At 39.4% G+C, this 27,875-nt stretch overlaps 2 protein-coding genes across 2 annotated transcripts in view; both read right to left on the bottom strand.

Annotated features, from left to right (window-relative positions):
* Positions 1–508: 508 nt before the first annotated feature.
* igfbp1a (insulin-like growth factor binding protein 1a) lies at positions 509–4,150 on the bottom strand. The gene is made up of 4 exons (XM_008406722.3): positions 3,422–4,150; positions 3,111–3,262; positions 2,732–2,860; positions 509–1,632 (listed from the first exon to the last, which is right to left on the bottom strand). Exons 1-4 carry the CDS (start codon positions 3,798–3,800, stop codon positions 1,525–1,527), a joined length of 768 nt encoding a protein of 255 aa, XP_008404944.1. The 5' UTR covers positions 3,801–4,150; the 3' UTR covers positions 509–1,524.
* A 15,439-nt stretch (positions 4,151–19,589) lies between these two features.
* Positions 19,590–27,875, bottom strand: part of LOC103463403 (adenylate cyclase type 1-like) — a 47,744-nt gene continuing 39,458 nt past the window's right edge. Inside the window, exons 17-20 of the mRNA XM_008406721.3 lie at positions 27,747–27,845; positions 26,945–27,059; positions 25,277–25,401; positions 19,590–22,157 (exon numbers count right to left, since the gene is read on the bottom strand). Of these exons, the coding sequence (XP_008404943.2) occupies positions 21,831–22,157; positions 25,277–25,401; positions 26,945–27,059; positions 27,747–27,845 (666 nt within the window). The 3' untranslated portion in view covers positions 19,590–21,830. The remainder of the gene's footprint in view (positions 22,158–25,276; positions 25,402–26,944; positions 27,060–27,746; positions 27,846–27,875) is intronic.

The following is a 27,875-nucleotide window of genomic DNA, read 5'->3' as shown; positions in this document are numbered from 1 at the left end:
GACTAAACTGAGATTAAGGCAAGGATTCAAATCGACAACCCACCGATTACTCCTACCACTGTCACCACTATTGCCCCAAGGAGAAAAATAGAAGATATTTGGTGAGTTACAGCCTCAACGGCTTTCTTCAGTACTTCTCCAAGCTTTTCTAGCATCTAGTGATATCCTGTCAGGAGATTTGAGGGCATCAACTCCCTTGCAAACCATTGATCATAGTATTTTGGTTAACAAACTTCAGATATGGCTCTTAACTGGTTTCACTATTATTTTTTTGATAAGATAATTCAGTGATACTGCAAACCAAATCATGTCAGATTCTAGTAATGTCTTGTGTGAGGTACCGCAGTATTCAGTACCAAAATCTATCCTCTTTCTATTTTATGTTTTAACCAAAGGCCTATTCACTGGATAGTTTGCTGACAGGTTCCATAATTTCTGCACTGTTAGAATGTAATAAAATATAATAAAGCTTGTGGTTAAAATGTGGAAAAGATGACAGGAGTGCAACTGAGATTAATGTTTTTATTAAATATATCACCTTTTTTCTTTTATTACATGTCAGTAACAAAAGTGTACATAGAGTTAGTCACTTTGGAATAGATCCACATAAAATACAATTCTCTCTCCAACAGCAGCATGTATACAGAGCCGAGTCAAGCGGCTCACTCTTTGTGGTCATGTGGTCAAAGAGGACAGAAACATCAACAAAAAAAAAATGACAGCAGACACGTAAATATTGGAGGTAGGTTAATGTAGAGATACCCGTTTGAGAGGAGGCTCGGGAGAATTGCCACCCATCACGCTATCTGCAGACCCATGGGATCATGGGAAATGATTTCTGAGAGTGTAGAGGATTCCCAACTGAGAGCTTTTGCATTAACTTACAGAAACTGATGTATAATTTCATTAAATAATAAAAAAAAAAAAAAAAAACAATATAAAAATAATAATAAAAAAAGACATGAAGTGAAAAGGAATAAGAAGATCATTTAGAAAAACTTCTAAATGAGATTTGGTCACTCAGTGCTTTTGTTCTTGCTTGGTTTTTTTCTCAAACCAAACCTCCAGACAGCTCCTTAAGGGTAGAGCGAGCTCAACTCAGCTGTGGAGCTGTGGGGGCCAAGATACATATATACACTTTATACACTCATAAAAATAATAAGATAATAACAATAAGGCAAAAAAGATATAAATACTCATGAATAATTACAAATAACAAATAAAAAGCAATAAAATAAATAAGGCTATAGAGCATAATGTAAATGCATTAACATTAAAATCTCCTTTACAGAAAAACAAAAATAGATTTTCTTTGTGTCTTTGGGATGGGAGTTTGTAGAGGAAGGGGGGTTTGGGGTTCAGGGTGGTTGGGACCTATAGCCCCGTAATGACAGTGTACCTGAATTAAACACCACCATGGACAAGGTCAATAAATAACAGCTACCCAAAAAAAAAAGGAAAAATAGTGGCTTGCTTCTTCGTTTCTTTTTTTCTCTCTTTCACTGTGAGATCGGACCAATCTCTTTAAGGACACTCGGCATCTGCAGGCAGGTCGCTGGAACTTAAAAGCTTGCCATTCCAGGTGTTCACGCACCAACATCGCCCCTTTTGTCCGTCCAGAGATGATTCACACTGTCGGGGAAACAGAAACAGAAAGCCTTCTTATTTCAACTGCTTTCATTTTCACAGATCACGAGGCACGTATCAGCTTTAAAATGAAACTTGGTGCATATCAAGTTACACGTGGTTTTAAAGAACACTCAAATGCATTTCTGTACTATTACCATGGTTAAATTCCTGTACAGAGTGTCAACAAAAGTGTTAGCTCTGAGAGTTTTCTGTGTCAGACTCCCTCTCCCCAACCTATTGCTGCACACTGCTACTCAGCTGGCTCGATAAGGCTACTGTAGTTTTCCCTTGCCTACCAAAAAGACACTTTTGAAAAAACATGAACAGTCATGGTGTGGAAACTGAAAGAATACAACCCAACATTTTTTTATTAGTGTAGTGTTCCTGTTTTAAAGCTACAGCTGGGAAGCAATGAGTGGGATGTATGAACAGCTTCCAAGTGCAGCCGCTACCTAAGCAGATAGCCTGACTAATTACCCAACTAATAGCTTGTAAACTTGCTAAGCAGAACACATGTAGACTATATGGAATTAAATAATTTTGTTTGGCTTTACATATCAATAACAGAATAACACATGCCAACATTAACATAAGAGTTTTAAAGAATATATGAGAGTGATTTTGTTGCATTACCAATCCCCGGATGCTTTCCATATGTGTCTCATATAGGTAAGAAATTAGATAAGTAATGGGCCCCAGATGGATGGTCTACAGCTTACATAATGGCTCCGTGTTAATCACCTCTACAGGCTGGATGCAGAATAACTGTGTAAAGAGGAATCCCATATGGGTCCAAGATGTACTTAAACTGATTTTATTAAGGCCAATTTGAGACCCAGTAAGACCTGCTGGTGTTTAGTCAACCAAAGTAGATCTCCTATGAGAAGCCTGAGAAAAATCTGCTTGAAACTCACATACACAAGTTTGCTGAGAATGCTTGCAACAAATCAAATATCATGTGTCATATTTATGTATTAATTGATTTGAAAATACCAACAAAAAAAAAAAACCTGTCTTATTATAACTTGTGTAATCATGCTATGCAAATCTTAGCCTCACCAATGCCTAAAATCTATGTTCATCATCCTCAAAAGACACCAACCTGCTTGGGTTTGTAAAGGCCACGCTTGTCACAGTTGGGGAGGTAGAATTTGGTGAACTTCTCTCCTTGTTTCTCTTGGGATTTGGTAATCTTGTCCAAAGCAGTCACCAATTCCAGATGACAAGGACCCTAAATGGAAAAAGCAGCGGCGAACGGATTAATCAAAACATCATTATCACTTTTTCTCAAGCAGCAAGCACGGGGAGTTCCGATATCAAACTACAAATAAAACTTGAGGAAACATGAGTCTCGTTGCATCCCTCTAATTTCAAACAGCGCACCAGCTCCCCCTGGTGGTCACCGGTCATCTTTAAAAACCTCCAAAAAACTTTCATCCTCTCAAAAATCTACATTTTCACGCTAGCAACGTTTGTCTCACCTGCTCCACCAGTTTCCTGCGAATGGCGATGAGTTTGGCTTTCATGCTCTCCTGAGCCTCAGTCACAGCCCGCGGGTCAAAGGGGAGACCGGGGAGGTAGCTGGAGCCGGTGATGGCTGAGTTGTCCATCTCAGCGTCTGGCTCTCCCTGGTCTGGTGGAGGAAACAAGCAAATGAATGAATGAATGAATGAATGCATGCATGAATGAGAAAAGAGTCTGACTGGCTGGACTTAAATCACATATATGAGGAACTCGTCTGATTCCAGCGGTGCGGCTGCTGGATGTGTGACCGTGGACGTGGGAGGCCTACCTTGAGTCTGGGGCTCCGGGGTGGGCGCCGGCGCAGCGCTCTCCGTGCATACGGCCTGTCCGCGGGTGAGGGAATGCAGTGGCCGGGTGTCGCCGGGTCTCGGGGTGCATCTCAATCCGGAGCCGCACGGCGCCGTGTAGATCCCGCAGAGCTCCCCCGCCTTCAGGGCGCAGGCGAGGCAGCATCCGCAGCCGGGCTCCCGCAGCACCTCGGCACAGCCGGGCGCCACCGCCGGACACTGGCTCAGCCGTTCCGGGGTACACGGGGCGCATCGGATCGGTTCTGACCCCACCACCGGGGACCCCAGCGTCACCGTAACGAGAAGCGAGCACACAGCCACTGCCACAGCTACGTGCCTCAATCCACGCATAGCCAACATGTTCTGAGTATCAAATTGGAATTTGTAATAAAGAGCAGTTCAGAGAAAATTTGCAGATGAAAAGGCGCCGGACCTAATTCCCTCGATTGCTACTCTGTGCCTTTCGTGTGATTTTTGGAAGATGTCTAACTGTGCGTTGCGCGCAGCCGTATTTATAGCCGGTCGCTCTGTGAGTGTTTGACGCATCGGCGTTATGAATGATTTCTGAAAAGGTGTAATGATACGATGAGCTCTGATTGGCCCGTCCGTGTCCGGTCATGCCGCTCATTTGAATACAACAATCACGTCAATATTTATTTTGGAACAGGCGGTACTTGGCACGTATTGCTGACGACACCAGTGTTTGATGTTGCAATCAAGGACCCCCTCTTCCTCCCCACCCCCCATTCTCACGCGGGTGCTACCCCCAAACCGCCGCATTTTAAGAACAACATACAGGCATTAAAGTCAGTTTCAGCTTATTTCCATCACTTGAAAGGGGAATGTGTTGTAACTCTGGAGCTGAGCTGGTGATTACTTTAGTGCCTGATTTCTGCTCTCACACAAACGAGCCTCTATTTGTGACATTATTGTCTATTCATGCGAGTGTTTCTCCATTAATTGTCCTCAAAATAACGCCTTACACAACTTTGGGAAAAACTAATAGCCTAATGAGCTCAAATTACGCACGCCCACGCTGCGCGCAAAGAGCGTGGGTGCGCTGAGAACGAACTGGCCGCTCCAGTTTGACATGAGAAAGCATCCCGAGCACTGCGGTGGGACAATAAAGCCACGTTTCAGAAATAGCAGCGCGAATAAGGGTCGCGGTTTTTGCCAAGGGACGGGGCGACTCGGGACTTCGGTATGCGCGCACAAAAAAGTCGGGCTTTGGAGTTCTTCCAGGAGATGTCCCGCTGTAATTACCATTTTCCTGGGGTTAATAATAGACCGGAGCTCAGAATCGGGGCAGTCTGACATGACCACACACACGTCCCTCGCGTCGGCTTCCTCTGGTGGGGGCTGTGAGGGTCCCACGCTGGACAAACCTGACCTGCACGTTTTCACGGCTTGCTGCAAAGACGGCTTATGCACTGTCACTCCTGCCCAGAATGTGACAACGTTCCCCCCAGCCCCCATTTACAATCACCCTTCCATGGCATGCACGCTTCCGCTGCTTCACGCCCTCACCTGGGCCTCATGGCACATTTCAATTGACAGCCATCGTCTCACTTTCTGATGCAATGCAACGGAGTCCTCCTCTACATGCAACTGCCTAATGGGGTTGCATCATCTGACTGCTGGGGTTAACCGTCACTCTCACCGATGCCCAGATTCCGACCTCGCTGAGTCTCCGACTAAACGAGGCTTGAATATAATCTGGTGTTGCTAAGAACATTTTCTACCACCCATCCCATGACACATCCAGGGCTGGGTGGTTGAGAAGATGAGGTGTAATTTTATTTAATTGAATCATATTCTTTTATCAAGGTGACATGCGACAAAACTGCTGAATTTTAAGCTAAATATCGAGTCAACTCATCGATTTAATGACTAAAAGGTTTAAATATTAAAGGCAGTTCTGAGGTAAATGTGGGATCATAACCTGGATGTACTTACTAAGTTCTCCCGTGATGTATAGTACAAATTATAAAGCAGATATTGACTATACTCAAAACAATAATTACTCATAAATGTTATCTGTATTTTTTTGTTTTTTTTTTATTATACCTTTTAGTGAAGTAAGGGAGTTTCTAAAGGTAGTTGTAAAAAAAAATACAAGCTCTTTAATGAATATGTCTACTCTAGAAAAAACAAAAACTCAGGTATCATGCTAAACTGTCTTTTTAGAGATTTGTATCATGTCATAATGTTATTCGCTCATCAAAACCATACCTGAAGCGTTGCTTTAATGTTTTTATCATGCATGTTTGACAAATTCTTGAATTTCCATTGGCAGTCATTCAGGGTGCCTAAATGTTTGCTCTCACAAAGCCCCACCATTTTCCACATACCTCTTCCTTGGAACTGTGGTCTCCAGCAGGGCTTCGACCTCACAGAGCTCCCCTCCCCATGCGCCTTACCCACTAAGCTCCTTCAGACTAGTGGCAGCAGCAGTTAGCAAACACCTGGTGGAGCTGCACTCCTGCTGAGCTTATCAGACAAACTACTTCTCAGTCCAACACGCCTAAGAAGAGTTGTAAATGGCATAGCGGAGGAGCATTGTTGTGATAACATGAAAGAGTAGGAGCTTCTTAAAGAGACAGAGGCTATTTTAAAGGCTCAAATTATGAAGTTAAATAACTTATGTCATGTTAGATACAGCATTTTTTTTAAGGATTGGAGCTGGCATACTTATTTGGCACATAGTAAATTATAGAAGTTCACTATGTGCCTGGAAACTATGTAATTACATCCCTTTAAAAATGGCCTATTAAATTAATTATAAACAGTGTCTGCACTATTTGGAAGTCTGAGTGACAAAAATAGTCATAAATTTGGTCTCACACAAGAAACGCTTTAATCATTTATAATTTAAAAATGTCTATATTTTGTGCAGTCAAATTTCCACATAATCTTTTAAGTAGTCTATTATAGCTGTTCCCCAACAGTTTTTTAGGGGCATAGCAGCCTTTTTACAGATATTTATCAGGCTAATGGTATTTTGTGAAGTGTGTGTTTAGAAAATAAAGAGCGGGAAATGGAATAAAAATGAAGAAAAACAAGGGATTAGCATGTTTAGTTGATCAAAGTAATATTTTTCAGAAACAAGCTACATGCGCCTAAGACCTGAGAGAAGACGTGGGAGATGAATTTTCCTTCGGTTGGTCATCTCCTTTATACAATCCAATACCTTTTAGAGAATTACCATTTTAAGGCTAAAGTATGATTTTTTTGTTTTGTTTTGTTTGTCAGTCTAGACATTTTAATTAATATGCCCTCGTGATTCATGGATGATTTAAGCTGTTAGCGCTGCTGTTTCATATGCCATTGGTTTGAATACTGAACGGAAGGTTGCATGTTCAAAAGCTGCCCTTGGATGAGGGATTTCATTTATGCTTGGGTTTACTGTAATGTCTTGATGCTGCTCCATGACGACCCTGCTAATAGTGCTTATGTGAGGGTCATTGCTCATTGACTACACAGGTATGGTGTAAAGTTAATTGAATGTTTATATGTGGTTTTGAAACTAATTGAAAGTAATGTCTTGGAAGTAAAGCAGAAGATGACTAATAAATTTGAACTTGTTATTCAGATTTCCTGTTACATTTCAGCAAAACAACAGAAGTTTGATACTGATCAAACTGTGTTTAGTTTTTGTTTTCTTTCAGAAGCAACACATCCTGTGTTATTTCATCACAGAGGCAAATAATTCTGACATTATGTAACCTATCTTACTGATTAAATATTTTCTTTGCATTCTTTTCTTTGATGTTAAGTATAATAATTTGTTGCATACAAAAAATATTCACTTTGACCAAGTAAGTTTAAAACAAATCTGAAAAAAAAAACCCTTTAGTAAGTCAAGGAAAGCTTTGATCAAATTCTCTGTACTACATTACAAGAAACGGTTGCTGCTTGAAAGGAAGATTCAATTTGCAAAATGCAGGCCACACCTAAATAGTGAAGACAAAATGGAAAAGGTGGAAACGTTGACGATATTTGGCTGGAGTTCAAGACAGGTTTTCAGCTAAGTAGAACAAGTCTGAACCCCCTTTGGCAAGGTAAAAAAAAAAAAAAGAAAAGAATATTTGGAGGTGAAAAGGTAGTAAAGAAGGTGTGAGGATCCCATGAAGCTGTTGAATGAGATGCTTTAAAAACAGAGGCTGAAGTGGGAGGAGTTCAGGTATGATCTTTATCCCAAAACTGTATTATTTTACAAACGAATAAAGGTGACTGAAGTCAACAACAGCTCCATTATCACTTTTGGAGAGATCAAAGCTGAAAACTTGGGCTCTTTTGAAATGTCCTTACATCTTAAACATTTCTAGAAAAGTGGAAGACTCGTTTTAAAAACAAATAAAAAAAAAAAACAAAACCAAGAAGTACATTAAATGTACTGAAACAGTGCATGATGACAAGACTGCTCTCGTTGTTGCAACGCATTAAAGGACTTCCTGTTGGCTGAGAGTGAGTAAAAACAAACCACACTTGGACATCCTGTAGAACAAATTGTATAAGCTGTACATGAAAACACGTCACATGTTTAAATGGAGAATAGCTTTTCTTTTTTTTTTTCTTTTTCTTTTTTTTGGAGTTGTCACATCTCACTAAGCCAGAGCAGAGTCAAAGCTGCAGAGATTTATTTTTAAAAATTTGAGGAGAATGTGCAAAGTAAAGAGACAGAAGATGATAGATAACGTTTCTGTAAAGTAGTTTTAAACCATGCAAGTATAACAAGATAACGCACAGTAAATGATCATGTTAGTTAACATAAAACAAGGTGAACTTTTGTAGCTTTATAGACAAAAAAAAATTACATCTAATACAGTTTTTCAATTTTTCTCATATTTGTAAGCTATGTCCTTTCACCTATTGGTGCATGATGATCTTATTTATGAAAAGTCAGTCTGATTTGAAAAACAAAGTGATGAGCCATGAAGTTTTATATATGTATATATCAGTAACGTGCGGTGAGGTTCATTGCTGGTGAGGCACTGACTTATGACTTAGACACCATGCATGTTATTGGACCAACGGAAATTTCGCGCATGCATACAACGCTGGGGGCCAAAAAGACTAATCTTTTACATGTAATCCATAGCCGCGTTAACTCAGTGAAACCTAAAAATGTAGGTATTAATTTCGTGCTATGATCCACAGCAAAGTGATCTGTATTCACCAAGCTACGCAGACTCGTTGCCATAGCAACTGACAACAATGCCACTTCATGTTTTAGGATTTAACACCAAAAAACATTCAAGAATTTTGCACACAGAACAGAACATTTAGTCTGCTGTTGTGGTACGTTTTAGGCTTAATATTTTATGAATAAATAATTGCTATGGTAGATTAGCTACCGCTTCTACTTTACTGAATTATTTAAACATAAACCGTAGCCCACAAAACGCACATTTCATTAAAAAACTAAACAAAAACATCTTATTGCTGTCTTACCTTTACGTATCAATTAAATCCATGCACCGCTAATTCTGCACAAAAATATCCGTTCATCCAAAGCCAAGTCTATCCTCGGCATGTCTTTTTTACTCCGTTTGAGAATCATCAAACTGTCTCGAAGCAAAACTTTCAGCTCCGGTGTTGGTCTAACTTTAGTTATCATCTCCTAGTTCAATTTAGAAAACTGTTTAAGTGTAGAAAGGTAGTCTTTCATGTTGACGTCGGAAGAGATGAGAAAACAAATATATCGCTGTACTTTACTTATTTACTGTGTGGCTAGCTCCATGGCTAGCTCACTGTGTCTTACTCTGCAGTTGTGCAGTCACAATATCTGGGATCATGAGCGCCCCCAGCGGTGAGGCAAGAGAACTGCCTGCCTCACCTCGAGTGTTCTCTGCCGTCTCTGATCGCTTCTCCGCACACAAAACACGATACACATACAGTTAGTGACAAAAAACACTGTACATTATATACATAAACGAAATTATGGAAAATCAGTTCATATATTAAATGTTTCTTAGCCATTTTATTGCCGGTGTACAGACAGGAGGAGCATGCTCCCATAGAAATCAGCCAGTGCAATTAGCGAGAGGTTGCGCAATCCCAGGTGAGGTTCAGCTCGCTGCTGCCTCACCGGCTTCACTTCTCAGCAGCGGCGCAACTACACATCATTCAGGTGGATTCGAAAACGGAGATTGCGATCCAGCGATTTTGAAGAAAAAATAATCAGAATTGGTTAAGCTAAGTAAAAAAATAGATACTTTATAGTACAAACCACAGGGTGAAAATAGTAATATAAATGATTTTATTATTATTTTTCCATGATGTAGGCTCTGCCTCACCTGCCTCCCCTGACCGACTCTTTTGTGACTTTGAGTGAGGAAGCTTTGTATTTGGTTTCATGTCAATGAATCAAAAATATGTAAGAATGCTTTAAATGCATAAAGGCAGTTTGCATAAGATGAAATAATGACTTATCAGTTCAATCAATGGAGCTAGCCATACAGTAAACACTTATCAGTGTTGATTCAAATAAAATAAAGGTTGTACTAAATTGCAGTTATTACAAGCAGTCGTTCTCAAATACAGTTTCCGATTTGCTAATTTATGATAAATTGACGTTACTTTTAAAATGAAATATATATAATTTTTTGTTTCACTCCTGTAACAATACCCTCACCTGCTTTAAAGTTAGAGTAAAACCTTAAGCAATCTGCCTGTTGCAAAAAGCCTCTTTAAAAATAGGATGTATTTTTCCTCTGGCAGTGTTAATAATACATAGAAAAAAATAGGTGGAAACGACAAATTAATATTTGTTTTACATGCCCTTTAAGAATGAAAAACAGTAGCAAATCTTGATTTGTACGTGTATGGTGTGCAGCATTTGAATTTACCTGAAAATGTTTTGATGGATGCAGAACATATTTCTGCAGCAGTCACACTACACAATAATTAATACGCTTAGGTTTAGATTTTTAAAATGAATGTGTCAGCTATTAAAAAAATAAATATTATTGATTAAAATGATGGTTTTTAAAATCTATGTCATGCAAAAAAAAAAAAAAAAAAAAAGTTTGCTTTTGAAGCCACAAAGTAACACAACTGCATGTGTGTGGAAGGTCACATGCTTTGTTTTTTTCCACCTGGCTTTACTAGAGCTGGCTCTCCTGTTAAAAGGTTTCAGAATTTTGGTCTGAAAGTCAAAGGTTTTCCTCAACATGTTTCCCGATCCAAGCGCACCTTGTGTCCCCAGCTGAACTGTGATGTAAAGATGATGTGGTGGAGTGGTGGCTCGAGGTCAGATGATCATCTGCAGTCCTGCAGCTCTTCCAACCTAAATCCCTTAAAAATAACTTTTAAAGTCATCTGCTGCCGCGTAAAGTCAGCTTTGTGGTATGGCTGTGCCTGGCATGGCTGGAAAAACACAGCATGGGATCGTGTTTAATTAGCAGGTTGATGCAAAGAGGGAGAGACATGCAGCATTAAAACATGTGAAGTATTCACAGTGAAGGGCCACATGTCAGATTCTAGAGGCGGAGTGGTCAAATAAAGCCGAGTCATCCGAGGTCACGGACAGACCCACTTTCTCAAAAACATGTCCACACAGCGGGCTTCATCGCTACAAGCCGCCGCCGCTGGGTTTGTGTTTTTGGAAAAGCGTTGAAGGAGAGGGCCGCTCTCTCTCTCACCTCTTTCAGGTGTCACATGATAAGGAGATCAAACGGCGCTTGGCATTGAACGTCCCGGGAGTGGAATGTTTGTCTTTGACGTGAGCAGCAGGGAAAAACAGTCGCTGTTGTTTCAAGGGGTTCTCACACACGCAGTCAAATACAAATGGAGGTCTCCAGGATCCACGTGTGATGAGTCAAAGCTTCCCCTCGTCTTCAGGGTGTGAAGAGCCGGTAGCCGCGACAGGTGATCGGAGGAAAACAGAGTTGTTTTGAACATCCCCTCAGAACAGAATCTGCATCCGTGTGAAACCATGTTTGTTGTGTGAGCAGCACGGTAACGCGGCTCTGCAGGCCGTTTTCATTCTTTAAATCTCTTGTCTGATTGTTGAAATTCTCCCTGCAGTTACAAGGATGGACTGTTTTCCGCTGAAGGAATCTGTCACTTTTGAACATGACAGGAGCCACTGTAATGTTCAAAACATATTTGACATATTTATGTCATCATTTTAGAAGTTTTCAAGGTTCTGATAGTACAGTGCTTTGGGGAAATATTGTAATTTATTAGGCATTTTTGTGGTAGACCAACACAGCACATATGTGTGAAACAGAAGAAAATGATGGCTTTCCAACTTTATTTTATAAATACTTTGTACAATTCAAAAGTTTTAGATACAGTTACAGTTCCAAACCACTGGTTTGTTTTTCAATCAACGTGGCACTGAAATCTATGTCTATTCATCTTTTGAGCATGTCTCAAGGTCAGTTGGACTTGAAGTACTTAAGTCTGGACTTTGACTAGGTCGTTCAACTGTGACGAGCATCTCTGTGTCTGCTGAAGAAAAGCATCCCCACAATATGATTCTGTCCCCGCCTTATTTCACCATTGTTTCCACAAATGACTTTCTTCTACACAAAATATACAGGGCCCTCAACTTGACCTATGGAAAGTGAACTTATTGTTGCTTCTTTCTTGATGTTCTTCCATAAAAATCAGAATTGTAGCAAGTATGAATAGTAATTATTCTGACAATAGATTCTCCCACCTGAGCTGTAGATCTTTACAGCTCCTCTGAAGCAACCATTCTCAGCTCGACTCTTTTTTCTAGTTAATGTTCTCCATGTCCAGCCTTCAGATAAGTTTAGATAATATTACAGTTGTGCCATACTTCCTTTTTTAAGACATGAGCTGAACACTGCTCTGTGAATATTAACTTATAATTTAATCTGCTTTAAACTTCTCTTTATGGTTCTGTTTGCTTGCTAAAGTTCCTCTGAGTTCTTCACAGAGAGGCCATATTTAAAAAGATTAAGGAACAGACTATTGGACTCTTTATAAAGGGTCGCCGGTGCCTATCTCCAGCTAACGTTCTGGGTGAGAGGTGGGGTTGCCAGTCTGTCGCAGGGCAACACAGAGACACACAGGACACACAATCATGCACACACACTCACACCTAGGGGCAATTTAGACAGGCCAATTAACCTGACAGTCATGTTTTTGGACTGTGGGGGGAAGCTGGAGTACCTGGAGAAAACCCACGCATGCACAGGGAGAACATGCAAACTCCATGCAGAAAGACTGGGGTCGGGAATTGAACCCAGAACCTTCTTGCTGAAAGGCAACAACTCTACCAACTGCGCCACTGTGCAGCCCCAAATGCATCATACTTTTCTGAATTTTATTTGCAAAACAAGAACCCTCTTTTCACTTTCTCTCTAGTTTACTTCCCTGCAGGTCCTATTCTGTAGGTCTGTCACATGAAATCCCAATTGCTCAGAGGTTTGTGGTTTTAAGGAACAATATGGAAAAAAATGTAGTTACGACTAGTTTGCAATATCCCGGATCAGTCCTTTTTATACTTCACATAGGAAGAGAACAAAGAATAACTAAAGCCATAACCATTTAGCTCTTAACAATAAGAAATTAAATAAAACCAATGAAATACAAGCATTGTGCTGCTAAAATAGATTTTAGAAAATGTTTTTAGTTTGTGTCTATCTACACATCAATCAGGGGTTCGACAAAGCAACTTATAATTTCCTTTGCTCTTAAAATAATCTTAGTAGATCTCCTGCACTTTATTGATTTTCTTCTTTGTTTATTGAAATCCAGAGAGATAGAGCACTAAGCTGTTAAATACAGGAATAGTTAGACTTTTTTTAAGCTAGTTTCTGCAAAGTAACTATTAGTTTTCAATGTTAGTAACTATAGTTGACGTAGGCCCACCCTTTTTTTTATTCAATCTTAATAATTTTTCAGTTAAAAACATTTTTTTGTCCATGTTACTTTCTGGAGATGTGATTAGACAGTAAAAGACTATCTGTTCAGCTACAGCTGTTGAGTCTGAGTTTTAGATGTTATTATTTTAAATACATTTTTAAAAATGTGGAAAAATGTTGTATTTAGAAGTGCATAAATCATCCCTATCTTGGGCAACACTCTAAGGAAAATCTCCAACACTTGCTGGACGGACCCAAAAGTTGTGTATTTATCATACTTCAGAGGTATGTTATCTCCACCTCCAGGTCATATATTTTCGATGAAATTTACTCAGTAAATGTCACTTTCACTCTTCTTCCTGTTAAACTTCAGTGATGCAGCCCATTATTTTAATGTTTCATAGTTTTCTTGAATTGAATTGAGCTGAATTAAGTGATCAAATAAAAAAATAAAGAAAACTGGCTGGTTGCATGATTTTGCAAAGAAAAAAAATAATGACAATGGATAATTTGTGTATATACTTGTAGAGCCGGTCATATGAGCTAAGAAATCTCCATTGCAAAGTGAGTGAGTGACAGTTTTCACAGTTTTGTAACAGTTTTGTAATTTTAACTCATCAAGATTTTTTTTTTATGTAGTCACTTTATTCTTTATGCTGTGTTATGCATTGTTTTCAGTGAGTTCATTGGTGTTATGCAGCTCAGCTCGACTGTACACAGTGGTCCCACGTGGCCTTGTCTCCAGTTCAGAGAAGTGGCACAGAGCAGATTTGTTTTTGGACGACATGTATTATTTGGATCTCAACCCAGCGAACAACCCGTCAATGGGACCGGTTGGGTTGTTTTCACTATCTGACCCTTTCTCTCTCTCTCTCTTTATTGGTGCAAATCTGGTTTTTGGGATTGGACCACTCTGTTCTGGGACATGTCTGTGGCGGGGCCTGTTTAATCGGCGTCCTCTCCCATGGCTGAGAATCAGCAGTCAGGAATGTGATCTGAGTGGGCACAATGACGCTTATCCTCCCCAACAAAGTTTTTTTTTTCTTCTTCTCCTCCTCACAAGATTTCCTTAATCGGATAATTCCTGTCTTATTGAACAAGGAGCGCAGATCATGGGCCGAGCTCTGGGAGAAAAACACTGGAGGAGAACTGAGGTCATTTATGACGGAGGAGTCTTGGACTGCTCTCACAGCTTTACAGTTCTGAATGGAGGGAGAGGTTTATTCATTAGGACCCCAAAAATCTTGGCATGCTGCAGGATGGTCCACGTGTGTGAGTGTTTTTCCGTGTGTTTCCAAATGAGTGTGTATGTTTGCAAGTTTGTGATTGTACATTTGTGTGTGGGAAACCCAGGAAATCCAGTCTCCCATGCGCCAGCATCCATTGTGTTTGGTTTCCTCCTCTCTCTGTCCTTCTGAGTGACTGTGTGTGTGTGTGTGTGTTTAGCTGCAGAGCTTTCCTCTCTCGCTGCGGCTCTAATGAGACAGAGGAGGAAGTCCAAGCAGGAGGATTGCACTTGGCAGTGTTAACTCGAAACACTCTCATGAATGGGTCAGAGGATCTGTGTTGGTAGGATTATTATGTTCTAGAAGAAAATAAAAAAAAAAAAATGGTGCTTTCATCCAAACCGTTTCTTCAGACACGCTTCTCCCTCCCCCTCTCCCTCCATCCGTTTGCAGATCCTTTCTTCATTCACAACAGAACAATCTGTCCAGAACACGCACATCAAAGAATCCAGCACAGTAAATAAAGACTGGGAGATCATATGCAGAGAGGGAGAGCCGTGGAATAAACCCAGACGCCACCCTTTGTGATGTTGACTGGATTGACTCGCTGTGGTTCCACTTCGCCTCACTTTCAACTTTATTGTTTTCCGGGAGGAACGGATAAATATGCACAGCATGCTGCAGTAGGTTTCACAAAGTAAAATTTTAAATATGTCTCAAACACAACACTGTGCAAACATCTTGACTTGTTACATTTTACTGGATTTCTACAGGCTTCCGCACTGTTTAGCAAAAATAAGTGCGTACATTTTATGTAGGTTGCCCTTTTGACATTAAAAATATCTCAAAGTGCTTCACAATGTAGTATAAAATAAAATGAAACAGAGGTGAGCACAAGATGGCATGAACAAAATGAAGAAGAAAAAAAACAACTGAAGAGGTAAGAAAAGTGGATGTAATGTTGGATGGCTAAAAATACCGCAATGAAAATAAACTACAGAGTAACAACTTAGTGCCATGACCATTATGGGAAGGCCGGTTTGAAAGGATCCCTTTTAAACTGCTTTTAAAAAGACACCACAAAGTAATCTGATGTCACTGAGTTTCCCAAAAACCACAAGAAACTTGCAAACGAAGTGACCTTTCTGTAACAGCTGCAGAGATACAGAAGCAACTTTATGCCAGGGAAAATCCCTGATGGATGCCTCTAGGCTTCAAGGCAAGTGTGCATATTCCTGAGTCATCCGGTCGGAGTCAGAGACGTTGACTAAAATTGCTTCTTACCTCATATATGCAAAACTACAAGTCATTCGTGTTGTCACTAGTTTTCATTTTAACTGCCAGATTTTTTCAGGCTCTTTCAAGATATTTCAAGTTTTTCTTTAGGCTTTAATTGTTTTCAAAATTTTAACCATCAGTTAATTTGAACCAACTTGGAACCTATTATCTTTTATAATTAAAAGATAATAGGTTTCAAGAGGAAACGTATTGTCCTGATAGAGAAGAGAGCACATTCTGACCCCAAAAGCATAGAAAAAGAAGCCCAGAAATAAATGTGTCAAGCACATGCAACAAAGACCTTAATAATGTGCGCGATGAAGGATTTCTCTTCATGATCAGGAAGTTATGTGACATCATGTAATAAAACACAAACATAACGGACACATCTTTTGGAAACACATACTTTCTTTTCATGTTTGTACAGTCCTTGATGAGGTTATTTGTACAATTATGAGTCCGAGGATTAACATTTTTGTTTCACAACTCTGTTTTCCCACAGGATTTGTCAGCTTTCCACAGGTCATTGTGATCCATTGTCTTTCCAGGTTATTGTGACATTTGCTGCATGTTTTAAGGTGTTTTCCGCCAGCGCTTCATATTCCATTACAGTGATCAGAGGAGACCAAACAAGCGGTAGCAGCACAGTTTAGGTTCGAGAAGGTCACTACAGCTCTTACACAACACGGAGTTCACTGACCTGCTGTGTATCTGCACAGTCTGTCGTGTGGAAAACATTCGCATTTGAGAACAACATACTTGCGGTGGGGAAATTCTTGATGAGAAACAGTCAGGATGGAGGATGTTGTTTTCCCCTCTTTTTAATCACAAATGAGCAGGTGGGCTTTGTGCTGGACGGGAACAACTTTGTGAGAAAAAAAAAACTTTGTTGAAAGAACTTTTCAAATTGCATAGTGAAGAGCTGGCCTACAATGTGTTTAAAGCTAATGTTCTCTTATGTGATAAAATAATTTCTTCACTTTCAGCCATTTTCTATACAGCATGCCTCAGCAATTTTTTTCTGGGATTGCACTTATTGTCACAAAACTCAATTTTATATCACAGCTGAGGAAACAATAGATACAGAAATGTCGTATATTACAATACTCCCTTTAAGAACTTGGAAGAAATGCCTCATAGCTTCACTAGTGATCAGAATGTCAAAGTTTTATTTTTCTGGGACCAATACAAATAGTTTACCAGAACTATCCAGAGTATAACAGGATATCTTGTTGTTGCTGTTATTTTGTTTAGTTAAATAACTAAAAAGGAGATTGATGGTAGAATAGGGAGAAAAGTTTTGAAAATCTTGCTATTCATAAACTTTGTCTCTGTTTTAAAAGTGTCAGGTTTAATAGATTCTAAGTGAGTGACAAGATGAAATGAAACTGTTTGCAAATTCAATAAAAATGGAAAAACCTCTGCATCTAAGCTGTGCCACAAAAGTTGCCACTTTATATATATATATACTACAGTCTGATTTACTTTAGTAATGACTTACAAAACAGATCACAAAGCAATATTACAGTTTTTTACCGTTTTAAAGATTCAAAGAACTGGGCCATATTCATGATTTTCATGAGCAAAATATTGTTGTGCTTGTGCTGCTAATGCAACACGTATTAATGCTGAGGAACTTCTCTGACGTAAATCACTTGAAAATACATTCCAGCTGATCTGGACAAACAAAAATACAAGAAAATGGAACATTTACATTTCACCAGATGCTTTCGGGGGGAAGGGTTGTGTTTGTCCTCCCACGCTGTAGTTTCCTAGCAGAGTTTACAGTAAGGGATGACACACAGGGGCATTGAGCAAGCATTCAGAAGAGGGTCGTTAATCCTGCAAAGCGCACTGGCCTACTGCTATCCTCTCTCTCTGCAGCGTGATGCAGGTGGCTGTTCCGCTGCACCACAGCTGCAGAAGAGGCCCGAAAAGGCCCATTTCCTCCTCTTATCTCAGAGTGTGCGAATGTTTACGCTGGCACGTCTGAGTCAGACATGCTTGATTGTATCTAACAGTCCAGCAAGTGGTAAACACTCGCATGCGTGCGCACATACACACACACATTTTTTATTTATTTTTTTTCAGATATCAGCAAATGGACTTTTGACATCCTCTGTGGTGATTGCACACAATCACCGCAGAATCACAAAGCTAAAAGACGAAAGAGCGAGGAGGAAGGGTTCACTGGTTTATCATTTGCCAGCTGGAAAACACAACCTTGATGTTTACATGTTGGGGCATAAACTTGTTTTGTTGCCATGACAACTGTCATTCAGGATGCTGAGCATGCCACACCAGAGGCCAAGTACGCACACACACTTTTTACACTGCTGATGAATGTTTGGAGGTCAGTTCTTCCTGCAGAAGGACTTGAAACATCCTTTTGCTCTCAGAAATGGACATGAGGATAAGACCCCAATGTTGTTTTGTTTTTCTCTGTCCCCTAACAAGGAAAACAAGGCATGAGAACCGGGAGAAAAAGAAACTCCCCTGAACATGATCCATCGAGGCCCTGGACTCTTTCAGAAGATAGGAATGTGAAAAATTCCCCCTCAGGACAATCTTAAAAATAATTACTGCATATTTCAACCTTCGAAATACGTCACAGAGATACGTTAGTTTCAAAACATAAAAACACAACACACGCCTACAGGTAAGTCTATTATCTCCAGAATGAAACGTAAAAAATGGATAGCAACGAGGCGTTATTGTAAATTTGGACCGTTTGTAGAACTATCATTCTGCAGCGATTATTTCTAGTTACTTTCTCTGTCACTGTAGAAATCTCTCACATTGCTAGAGAGATAAATGATCTCCTGTATTTTTTCTTACACTTCTTCTAATAACTTGGGTTTTCAAACATTTGTTTCTGCAAAGTTCTCTGAAGTTCCTAACATAGTATTCAAATAAAGTTGAAGTCTTGACTTTGACTGGGTCGCTGAAGAATTTTTATTCTTTTCTCTTTCAGACATTATTTTACAGGTTTCCGCTGTCAGACAGATGCCCTCACATTTGGCTCTATAAGCTGAATGGCAAATATTCATCTGTTGTACAAAGCATACCAAAGTCCTGGCAGAAAAGCACAAGGCACTACCTCTCCGCCACTGTACTCGACACTTGGAATGCATTGTTATAGGGCATTAAATTGAAATAAATACACAGAGACCGTTATTGTGGGTCTCTTTGCTTCTGCATTAGTTTTCACCTTCTATGCTCTGGCAGTGTCTTCGCAGGTTTGCAGTTGTGCCGTTCCCTTTGAATTTTACGTGATGGACTGAGCAGTGATCTATAAGATATTCAATGCTTGGTTTGTTGTTTTCTAGCCAAGAACTGCTTAAACCTCTCCTCCAGGCCTGCCTGCTATGTTTATTCACTAATGTCCACTTACAAACGTCTGGGTTTTTCACAGAACAGCTGTTTTTAAACTGAGATCAAAATACACAATGGTGGACTGTATTTACTAACAATATGACTTCATAAGAAAAATAGGGCTGATGCACCCACACTTGAATTTTTATTACTCATATAACATTTCAAAAAACCTTTATGCCTTTCATTTCAGCGTAACAAAATGTTGCAAGTTCAGAGGTTGTGAATTTTTATTTTTTTTTACAATAATACCATCCATTCATGCCAGCCAGTCATTATATTTGCATTATCACTGTGAAAGCAACATCGAGCGGACACTGACCTCCGTGTTTACCTTACATCGGCTACTTGTTTTTTTTCTGACTTTACGTAAGGCTGAACAATGTTCGATAGCCTCTCTGTGGGTAAAAATGAGCACAGGTGTGTTCGTACTGCAGGAGACAACAACCCTGCTGGCTTTATTTTTATAATACGTCAATAATCTCGCAGTGCAAACACTTAGTATAAAATATCATCTTTAACAAAATGTACATTCACATAAAACATTTCCATAAATACATCTTCAACAAAAGGAACCTGACAAATATCAAATAATTTAGAATATATCTCAGAAATAGACAATATCAGCAGGTAATACCTACATATAACAACTAAAACCCGTATCATACAGTATGAAAATATCCAATTTACAGGAAAAATATTATGCACACATAATTTCCAATAACTTTCCATCAACATTTTTAAAGCAACTTTATAAAAATCCTCATTTCAAAGCTCAAAGAAAGCATCTGAGATACTAGATATTTAATCTATGTTAAAGATAAGTACAACACCTTTGTCATTTAAATGCTCCAAAATTGACACTTGCCATTGTTTTTAGTTTAAAAAAAAACTGTCCAGGAACATTAAAAATAGTAAAAATACAGGCATTCAACACAAAAAAAAAAGATCCCACGAGAACCGTAGCCACACGCATTCAGTTGTGCTACAGCTCGACACGAAAAGTTTGATATGTTTATGAAAATAGGTTGGCACGTTTGAAAGAAACAGCTACCTGTTTTAAAACAGCAAAAGCAGGGAGGAGGTTCAGAAGGAGGAGGAACCCCCTCGTTCCCCCCGCCATTCAAAACCGATCTGCTTCGGCCCTGGTGTCCATCTATCCTGAAATAGATCCTCATTAAGATTCACACACCAAGCTTATAAAGAAGAAGTGTCAAAAAAGCACCTTACATTCAAGAGGAACCGCTACTGTTAGCGCATGCATGAGGACGACATTAAAAAAAGAGCCTCCGCGTGTGTGCTGCTTGGCCTGCATCCGTGTTTCATCAAAGCATGCATGTATGAGCCGCAGGCTTGCAGGCATTGCATGCAAAAACTGATTACAGGAGAGTTAATGGCTGTGGTAAGCCGTACTGTGAGTGCTATACTATAAAATAAATCATCTGGGTTTGCATGACGAAGCCAGAACCAGAGGTTTGGGTGTCTCCTCATAAACGCACACATTTTCTTTTCTCAACCGAGACGGTTTTGAGTTGAATAAAAATAGCAGAATAGAACATTTTAACAGGAGTATAAATGTCTTCATAAACAGAAAAAAAGGTTTTCTTTAAAAAAATTTTTTAAAAAAAGAAAAAATTCAGAGAGAAAGAGGGAATCACACCAAACTGAAACAAAAGTTCTCTAAGTCATGCTTCAACTCCACAGAGATAAAGACCAGTGTGGCTAGCTATGCACACTCTATTAGCTACAAACACTATCAGGTCAACTTAGGACCCAGCAGGCTACAGCATGCAAAGAGTGAACGCGCTGAGATAAGAGACAAACTGCTTTATTGCTACACTTTGACGAGGAAGAGTCTGGAAGTCAAGCATCACAGGGAAACGGACGGCAAACGCGACTGAAATGCAGCAGTGGCATCATGCACTTAGAGAAATTTTCTTTAAAAAAAAAAGTTACGTGTGCCGTCAGAGGGTTTTAGTAAGGTGAACGGCATCCCCGACCCGTAACTGCCTTAAGGCAATGCCTTGTCTTGTTTTTTGTTAGTTTATTTATTTATTTTTTTTGGCAAGATTATTCCATTACCTGCCTGCACTGATCAAACATTTGGCTTTAAAAATACTCTGACAGCAATAACCCTGTTAACAATTCATCTTCACTCAGCTTCAAAAACCCAGAAATCAACTAAAAGGCAACAAAAACGAGCCATAGACATTTGTAAGAACTGACTGCTAAGGCAACAGCACTGATGTCTTATGTACACTCTAATAAAATGGTCAGTTTAAAGGAATTCCCAGGTGTTGGTTGTTGTGAGAGGCTTGCATGCTACACCGTCAGTTGTGGTAAAAGGTTTTGGCAGATCCCAGAGACTTCCTTGGCCTTGGGTTGATGATGAAGCAACGTGGCTAAAGCATCCCCCCACATCCTGATTGAGACAACCTGCTTGAACGGGGAGGGGAGAGTCCAATCGAGGCGTCAGACCGTCCCACGGAAAAACCAGACTTGAGTCCAGGCCTCCTGCTGAAGAATCAGCATCCGTTGCCTTCCTGTGCTCCAGAAACACAACAACAAAGAGCGGAGACGAGCTTTTCTCTGCTACAGCGATTCTTTAACCCACCTCCATTCTTATTTTTTTTTTGTTTCCCAAATTCTCTGTGGGAGTGCATGCATCACACCATTGCTGCAGAAGCAGATGGCAGGTATCTGGTGGTGCTGGTGGAGGTGGTTGGTTTGGGCACGCCCGGGCTCGGGGTCCTGCTGTTGGAGTAGCTGGTCACTGTGGGTGCGGGGCTTAGCCTGGTGCAAACACTGCCATGGGTGAAGGCGCTCGACCGGCGCTCGCTGTTAATGTGCTGCAGGCTCTGAGAGGGCCTGCTCCCTTTCCTGCGGCCCTCCAAAAAGTATGTCAGCATCTGGCCCTTGCCCTTCACACTGACCTGACCACGACACACAAAGTTGTAGTAGTCGGTAATGAGGCGGTAGACGTCCTCTGTCACCTGGAGGGACAAAAAAGAGGACTAATATTAGTTGGAACCAGCATTTTAAATAGTTAAATGTTCATCTACATTGCCTATTAAATACACGGTAACATAACATTATTACTACCTGCCTAATACTGTGTTGTCCTCCTTTTGTCATCAGAACAGCCCTGATCGGAGGACCCATAGATGAGACTGGATCCATTAATAATGTTTTTTTAAGTGTCTTATCCAGCCATGTATATATGTATGTAATCACATAAACGTAATGCTATTTCAGATTTTTTACAATTTTTATTACAATAAACATTCTTTTCATTTTACTCTATGCCCAAAACCATGAGACTTTGGCATATAAGCCTTACAAATGAGTTGATGTTAATGGCTCTATTCTGAAAGTGTCCTCAAGAAAGTCATTTGTGCTTTAAAAAAAAAACAACAAGAAAATGGGACAAAAGCTTTTTTCCAAAATGTACTTATTTTTGTTGATCTTTTCAGTTAGCTGATTTTATACAAACCCACATTTATTTATTTAAAAAGTTTTTAAGGGGCCTAATGGAATATTCTAAATTTAAATGTTATGTTTTCATTAGACGTAAATGGAAAATTATTATAATTAACAGAAATAAAGGCTTTCAGACATTCATCTGTGCATACTTAACCTGCATATTTCACTTAGTGATAAAGTTCCTACCATAAATTGGATTTTCAATGATAATCAAATTATTTTAATGTGCCTATATATGTATATATTATATACATTCAGTGGCAGACTGTCAGGGCTGCAAAAACAGGCCCTGTGCAAAAACACATTATTTTTCAAAAATTCATATTTCATATATAATGAAATAAGAAATAAAGTCTCAAAACTAAAACATTTTCTATACATTGTTTTCAGTTTTTGACAATTATAAAGACTGTTAAAAATGCACAAATCAAATTCTGCCCATCCTGTTCAAGGTCAACAATCTGAAAAACTGTCCAAAGCATGAACAGAATGGATACATTTAGTTTAATAAAGCCTTCAGAAAACTATTGATAAAAAACAAGCCATTTAAAGGATTACAAGAAAGTCTGGCTGCTTAGAAACAAAATATAGGTTTGTGTATGAAACTGCACCAATATTTTATGTCAACACTGAAAATAATACATACCAAAACAATTATCTCGAAAATTCCACCAAAACACCAAACAAACACTACACAGAAGGTTCACTAGTTAATAACAACTTTCCTAGAGCTACGGCTGGTCGCTAAAGCAAAAGCATGACTACTGCTTCTTAAAAAAACACTTAAGATTAGGTGAAAACATCACAGGGTGCATGCGGGAATTAGCAACACAACAGAGGCCCTTTTCAGAAATCCACTTGTTTTTACAAATCTGATGACGTCTGTGTGACTACTAAGAAAGCTGCATGGTGCTCTGCCTAAACAATCTCAACAACATGTTTAATGAGGGAAAACAAACTGTTTACATCTACACTTTGCCATTGCAGACAGAGTAGCTGTTGCTTGTAGAGTGATACTTGTTTTTTTGGACAGCTCCAACAGGTTATACAAATAGAGGCCTTGCAGGTCTTTGTTTGCAGAGATGAAAGAAAATCCTTCACAGGAAACAGTAAATCTCTATGATTTTTGTAATAATCTTAAGCACAGAGAAGAGAAATGTTTATATCCTGTCCAAGATTCATGTGTGTTATGTAACAGCAATGCTTTAAAACCAGTAAATTATTATTAATAAACTTATTAATTCCGCACAATGAATCATTTTTTCACTCCCTCTTACATGGTTTCTTTTATCGGAAATGTATCACTATGCAGGTGTGGAACAACCTAGTAAAATTCTTCAGTTTGTCTTCCATTGTTGCACAGTCTTAGACCATTTATAAACTACAAATAAGTACAATTTCTGGTTTGTTCATGCTGATGTTGGCTCTATCTGAGTTGTTTGTGCAATTCATACTAAATTAAATGTGTTGGGACGATTTGTTGAAGTGCTCATCATCAGTGACCTCAGAATTATCTCATGTTTAGAGGAAAGATAAATAAAGATAACAGAGGGCAATTATTAGCCAGTTATAAAGAGGTCATTTTGAGTTTTAGTGAAACTTAAAACACACTAAATCAGAAGTGCTTGCATGCGATATTTGGTTGGTTACTACATCTCACATCTGCTGCATAGCAATGACAGATTTGTCCAGTTGGATGGCCTCAACATTCCTCACTGCACACACCTGATGGATGTTTTTAGTGACCGAGATGCAAAAACTGCTGGAAGAAAATCGTAGAAACGTTGTGTAACAGTAAAGAAAGAAAAGCACCTGATGAATTTGTATTAAGGTAAGGTAATTTTATTTATATAGCACATTTTCAGCAAAAAAGGCAATTCAAAGTGCTTTACATGAGCTAACTATAATCAATATCATTGTTGTATTTTGCCTGTTTACTGATAGGGTGCATTTACCATCTTAAACCACCTTTGATAAAAAAAAAAGGCCTGGTGGTGTGATTTTTTTGTGTGCTAAAATATAAATATAAAAACATATATAATTTTTTTATTTAAAAGTTTTAAAGCTTAGGCTGCACAGTGGCGCAGTTGGTAGAGCTGTTGCCTTGCAGCAAGAAGGTTCTGGGTTCGATTCCCGGCCCCGGTCTTTCTGCATGGAGTTTGCATGTTCTCCCTGTGCATGCGTGGGTTTTCTCCAGGTACTCCGGCTTCCTCCCACAGTCCAAAAACATGACTGTTAGGTTAATTGGCCTCTCCAAATTGCCCCTAGGTGTGAGTGTGTGTGCATGGTTGTTTGTCCTGTGTGTCTCTGTGTTGCCCTGCGACAGACTGGCAACCTGTCCAGGGTGACCCCGCCTCTCGCCCGGTACGCTAGCTGGAGATAGGCACCAGCAACCCTCTCGACCCCACTAAGGGACAAGGGTGTAAGAAAATGAATGGATGGATGGATGGAGTTTTAAAGCTTTATATGATAAACAACTTTTGTCATAGAAAAATCAATTAAAAATCATGGATTCATCTCTGATGCTTATCTTTTTTAGGAAAGCATCAAGTTAGTCCAAGTAATTTTCTGCAGGCCCAGTGTAGCATGTTGCAGTTAAAATGCTGCAGCAGTAGTTTAAGTCTCATACCTGTATTTTTCCTTGGACTCCCGTACTGTCCATCCTGCTGGCTACGTTGACTGTGTTTCCCCAGATGTCGTACTGAGGCCTCCGGGCTCCAATAACTCCTGCCACCACAGGGCCAACGTTGATTCCTGGTGTAGACATAGTGAACAAAGCCCCCATAATCACATACAAACTTAATGTTATTTCAGTTTTTTTTTTTTTTTTTACCATGTGACTTTGATGTATAAGCCTTATAAATGAGTTGATCTTAATGGATCTACAGTTCTGGAAATGCCCTCCAAGAAAATAATCTGTGCTTATTTTTTTAAAAGAAAATCTGACAAAAGTTTTTCCAAAATTAACTTTTTTTTTTTTTTACTTATACAATTAAAAATAATAAATGTTCCCCCTGTAATCAGTACCTGGAAGTTAAGTGAAATTTACAGCAGGTTGCAAATCTAATTTATTGAAAGTCCAACATTAAGGCACCACCTCTAGTAAGCAAAATCAACACACACAAAATCAACTTTTTTCCATGGCCACCCCAGTCCCAAGACCAGAAGCCAATATAAAACCTGTAGAGTAAGGTAAAGGGAAGAGAGCATATGAGGCTGATACTGCCACAATGGTTAAATACCCAAGTCCTTGTACACTCCAACTTTAGGAAATATGACACAGAAATAAGAGTAGCTTGAAGGTAAACTGTGTTTTTTTTTCTTCAAAGTTTTAACAGCAGAGGTGTCAGTAACAACCAAATTAGCAAAAACATGTGGCAGCTTTAATTCACAATCAATAAATGTGATAGAAAAGATCCGGCTTTTCTAGATCTTTCACAGAGAGATTATGCATCTTTACCACAGGTGTCGGTGAGTGTGGAGGGAGCTGTATGTAGAGAAAGGGGTCTCACACTGCATTCCTCCGTTAATGAGCTAACAATGGAGCCAGATGTGCTGCAGCAGAGCAACACCTATTAGTTACAGGACTCTGGCCTTCAAAGAATGCAGATTGAGACCACTAGTCTAGAGTGAGTAAATGTTAAAATCCCATGAGTTGTCAAAGTATCCTCTTGAAAAGCCACCTCCTGATTTTTAATTAAAGGCCGCTTACCCTCAGAAGAAACAACTTTTTTTTTTTTTATAAATGTGGTATCACTTAAAACAAAAGCTCAAAGGTGATGCTAGTTTGTTCCAAAAGAGTCATGGATGAAAACTTTCCAATCTGACATTTAGTAGTGCTTCATAAAAGTCTTCCTCCCTAATGGACCCAGTAAAGGTACACGCCATGATCCACTCTATTTACAGTTTTCGGATGGAAAGCATGAAATATGTTTCTTCCAACTAGAACACTGTGGTGTCATGTCGTAACAAATGAAGGGAAGTGTTTTTTCTTGGTTCATGTTAATGCCAGAAACATGAAGTTTGTTCAACTGCCAACTAAACTAAGCAAATAAAACAGCCTGACTCGGCAGACAGGATAGCTCTATGTACACCAGCGTATACTGGGATTAAACAAAACTCTCCACAGGATACGGAACACAATGGACCCAAGAACTTCAGCTGACAGGCTTCCTGGAGGTGATGCTCTGTTTTGTGATGTATTTTCCTGGCAAATTTACTGGAATGGGCCTCCCCCAAGGTTAAAAGGTCTTTAATGTTTGGACCACTCAGAGAGAGAGTCTGGCTCTTTACTCACCTACTCTCAGGACAAAGTCATTGTAGGACTGGTAGTTGATGGCATCCAGAACATCAAACATCTCAATGGCAAAGTCTGACACTGTGCATAAGTGTGAGGTGATGGACTTTTTAGTCTAAAACAAACAAACAAACAAGCAAAAAAACACAAGTGAAAAGGACAAATTAGTGTGAAACATGAAAAGAAAATACATAAAAAAAGTCTATGTTCAGCAGAACTTGTCTTTAAAAATAACCAAACAGACTTAAAGAATCTGACAGAAGAGTCATCTTTCAGCTGGTACTATAAGTGAAATATTACGTCTAACTTTTATTCACTGATTTTGTAAAGCCTGAAACTGATTTTAGCTGATTGAGATTTCTGCTTAAGAACATAACAACTGAGCAAAATAAATAAAATGAGATGTTATCTCAGTATTGGATTTTGCTGTACAACTGCATTAAGAATGTATATCAACCTCCTTTTATGTAATACTAACTGGATTAGTTGTGTAAAAATTCAGAAATGCTACAACAGAGCACCCTCCAAACAGCAACTATAGCTTGAGATTCCTTTAATCTCTGCAGGCATTTCAGAAAGGTCTCCTTTGTCTGTCATCTTTAGCTTAGGTTAAGAAAGCTACAGGAATGAGGAATGTACTAATGCCACAGAGATCAGCAATCCCTCACTTTTTACGTGCTGGTGCTATTAACAAACAAGGCACCTGAAACACATTGGATCTCTACATAATGAAGTCAGATACTGTGCTAACATTCACAGACACAAAATCTAATCCTGATCTAAATACAAATACCACGAGTACCTTGGAAGCAGTCGTAGGAACCAGCCCCACGGCAGCCATGTATGTGCTGCCAATAGTCTTGATTTTCTCAATATCCCTGTAGCACTCTTTGTCCATGAGCTGCAAAAGGTATTAAAAATGGTAAGAAAC

This window comes from Poecilia reticulata, chromosome 4 (assembly GCF_904066995.2).
Source record: "Poecilia reticulata chromosome 4, P_reticulata-male-v2, whole genome shotgun sequence".
In the NCBI taxonomy this organism is placed as follows: domain Eukaryota; kingdom Metazoa; phylum Chordata; class Actinopteri; order Cyprinodontiformes; family Poeciliidae; genus Poecilia; species Poecilia reticulata.
This window is presented reverse-complemented; position numbering and strand designations above follow the sequence as displayed.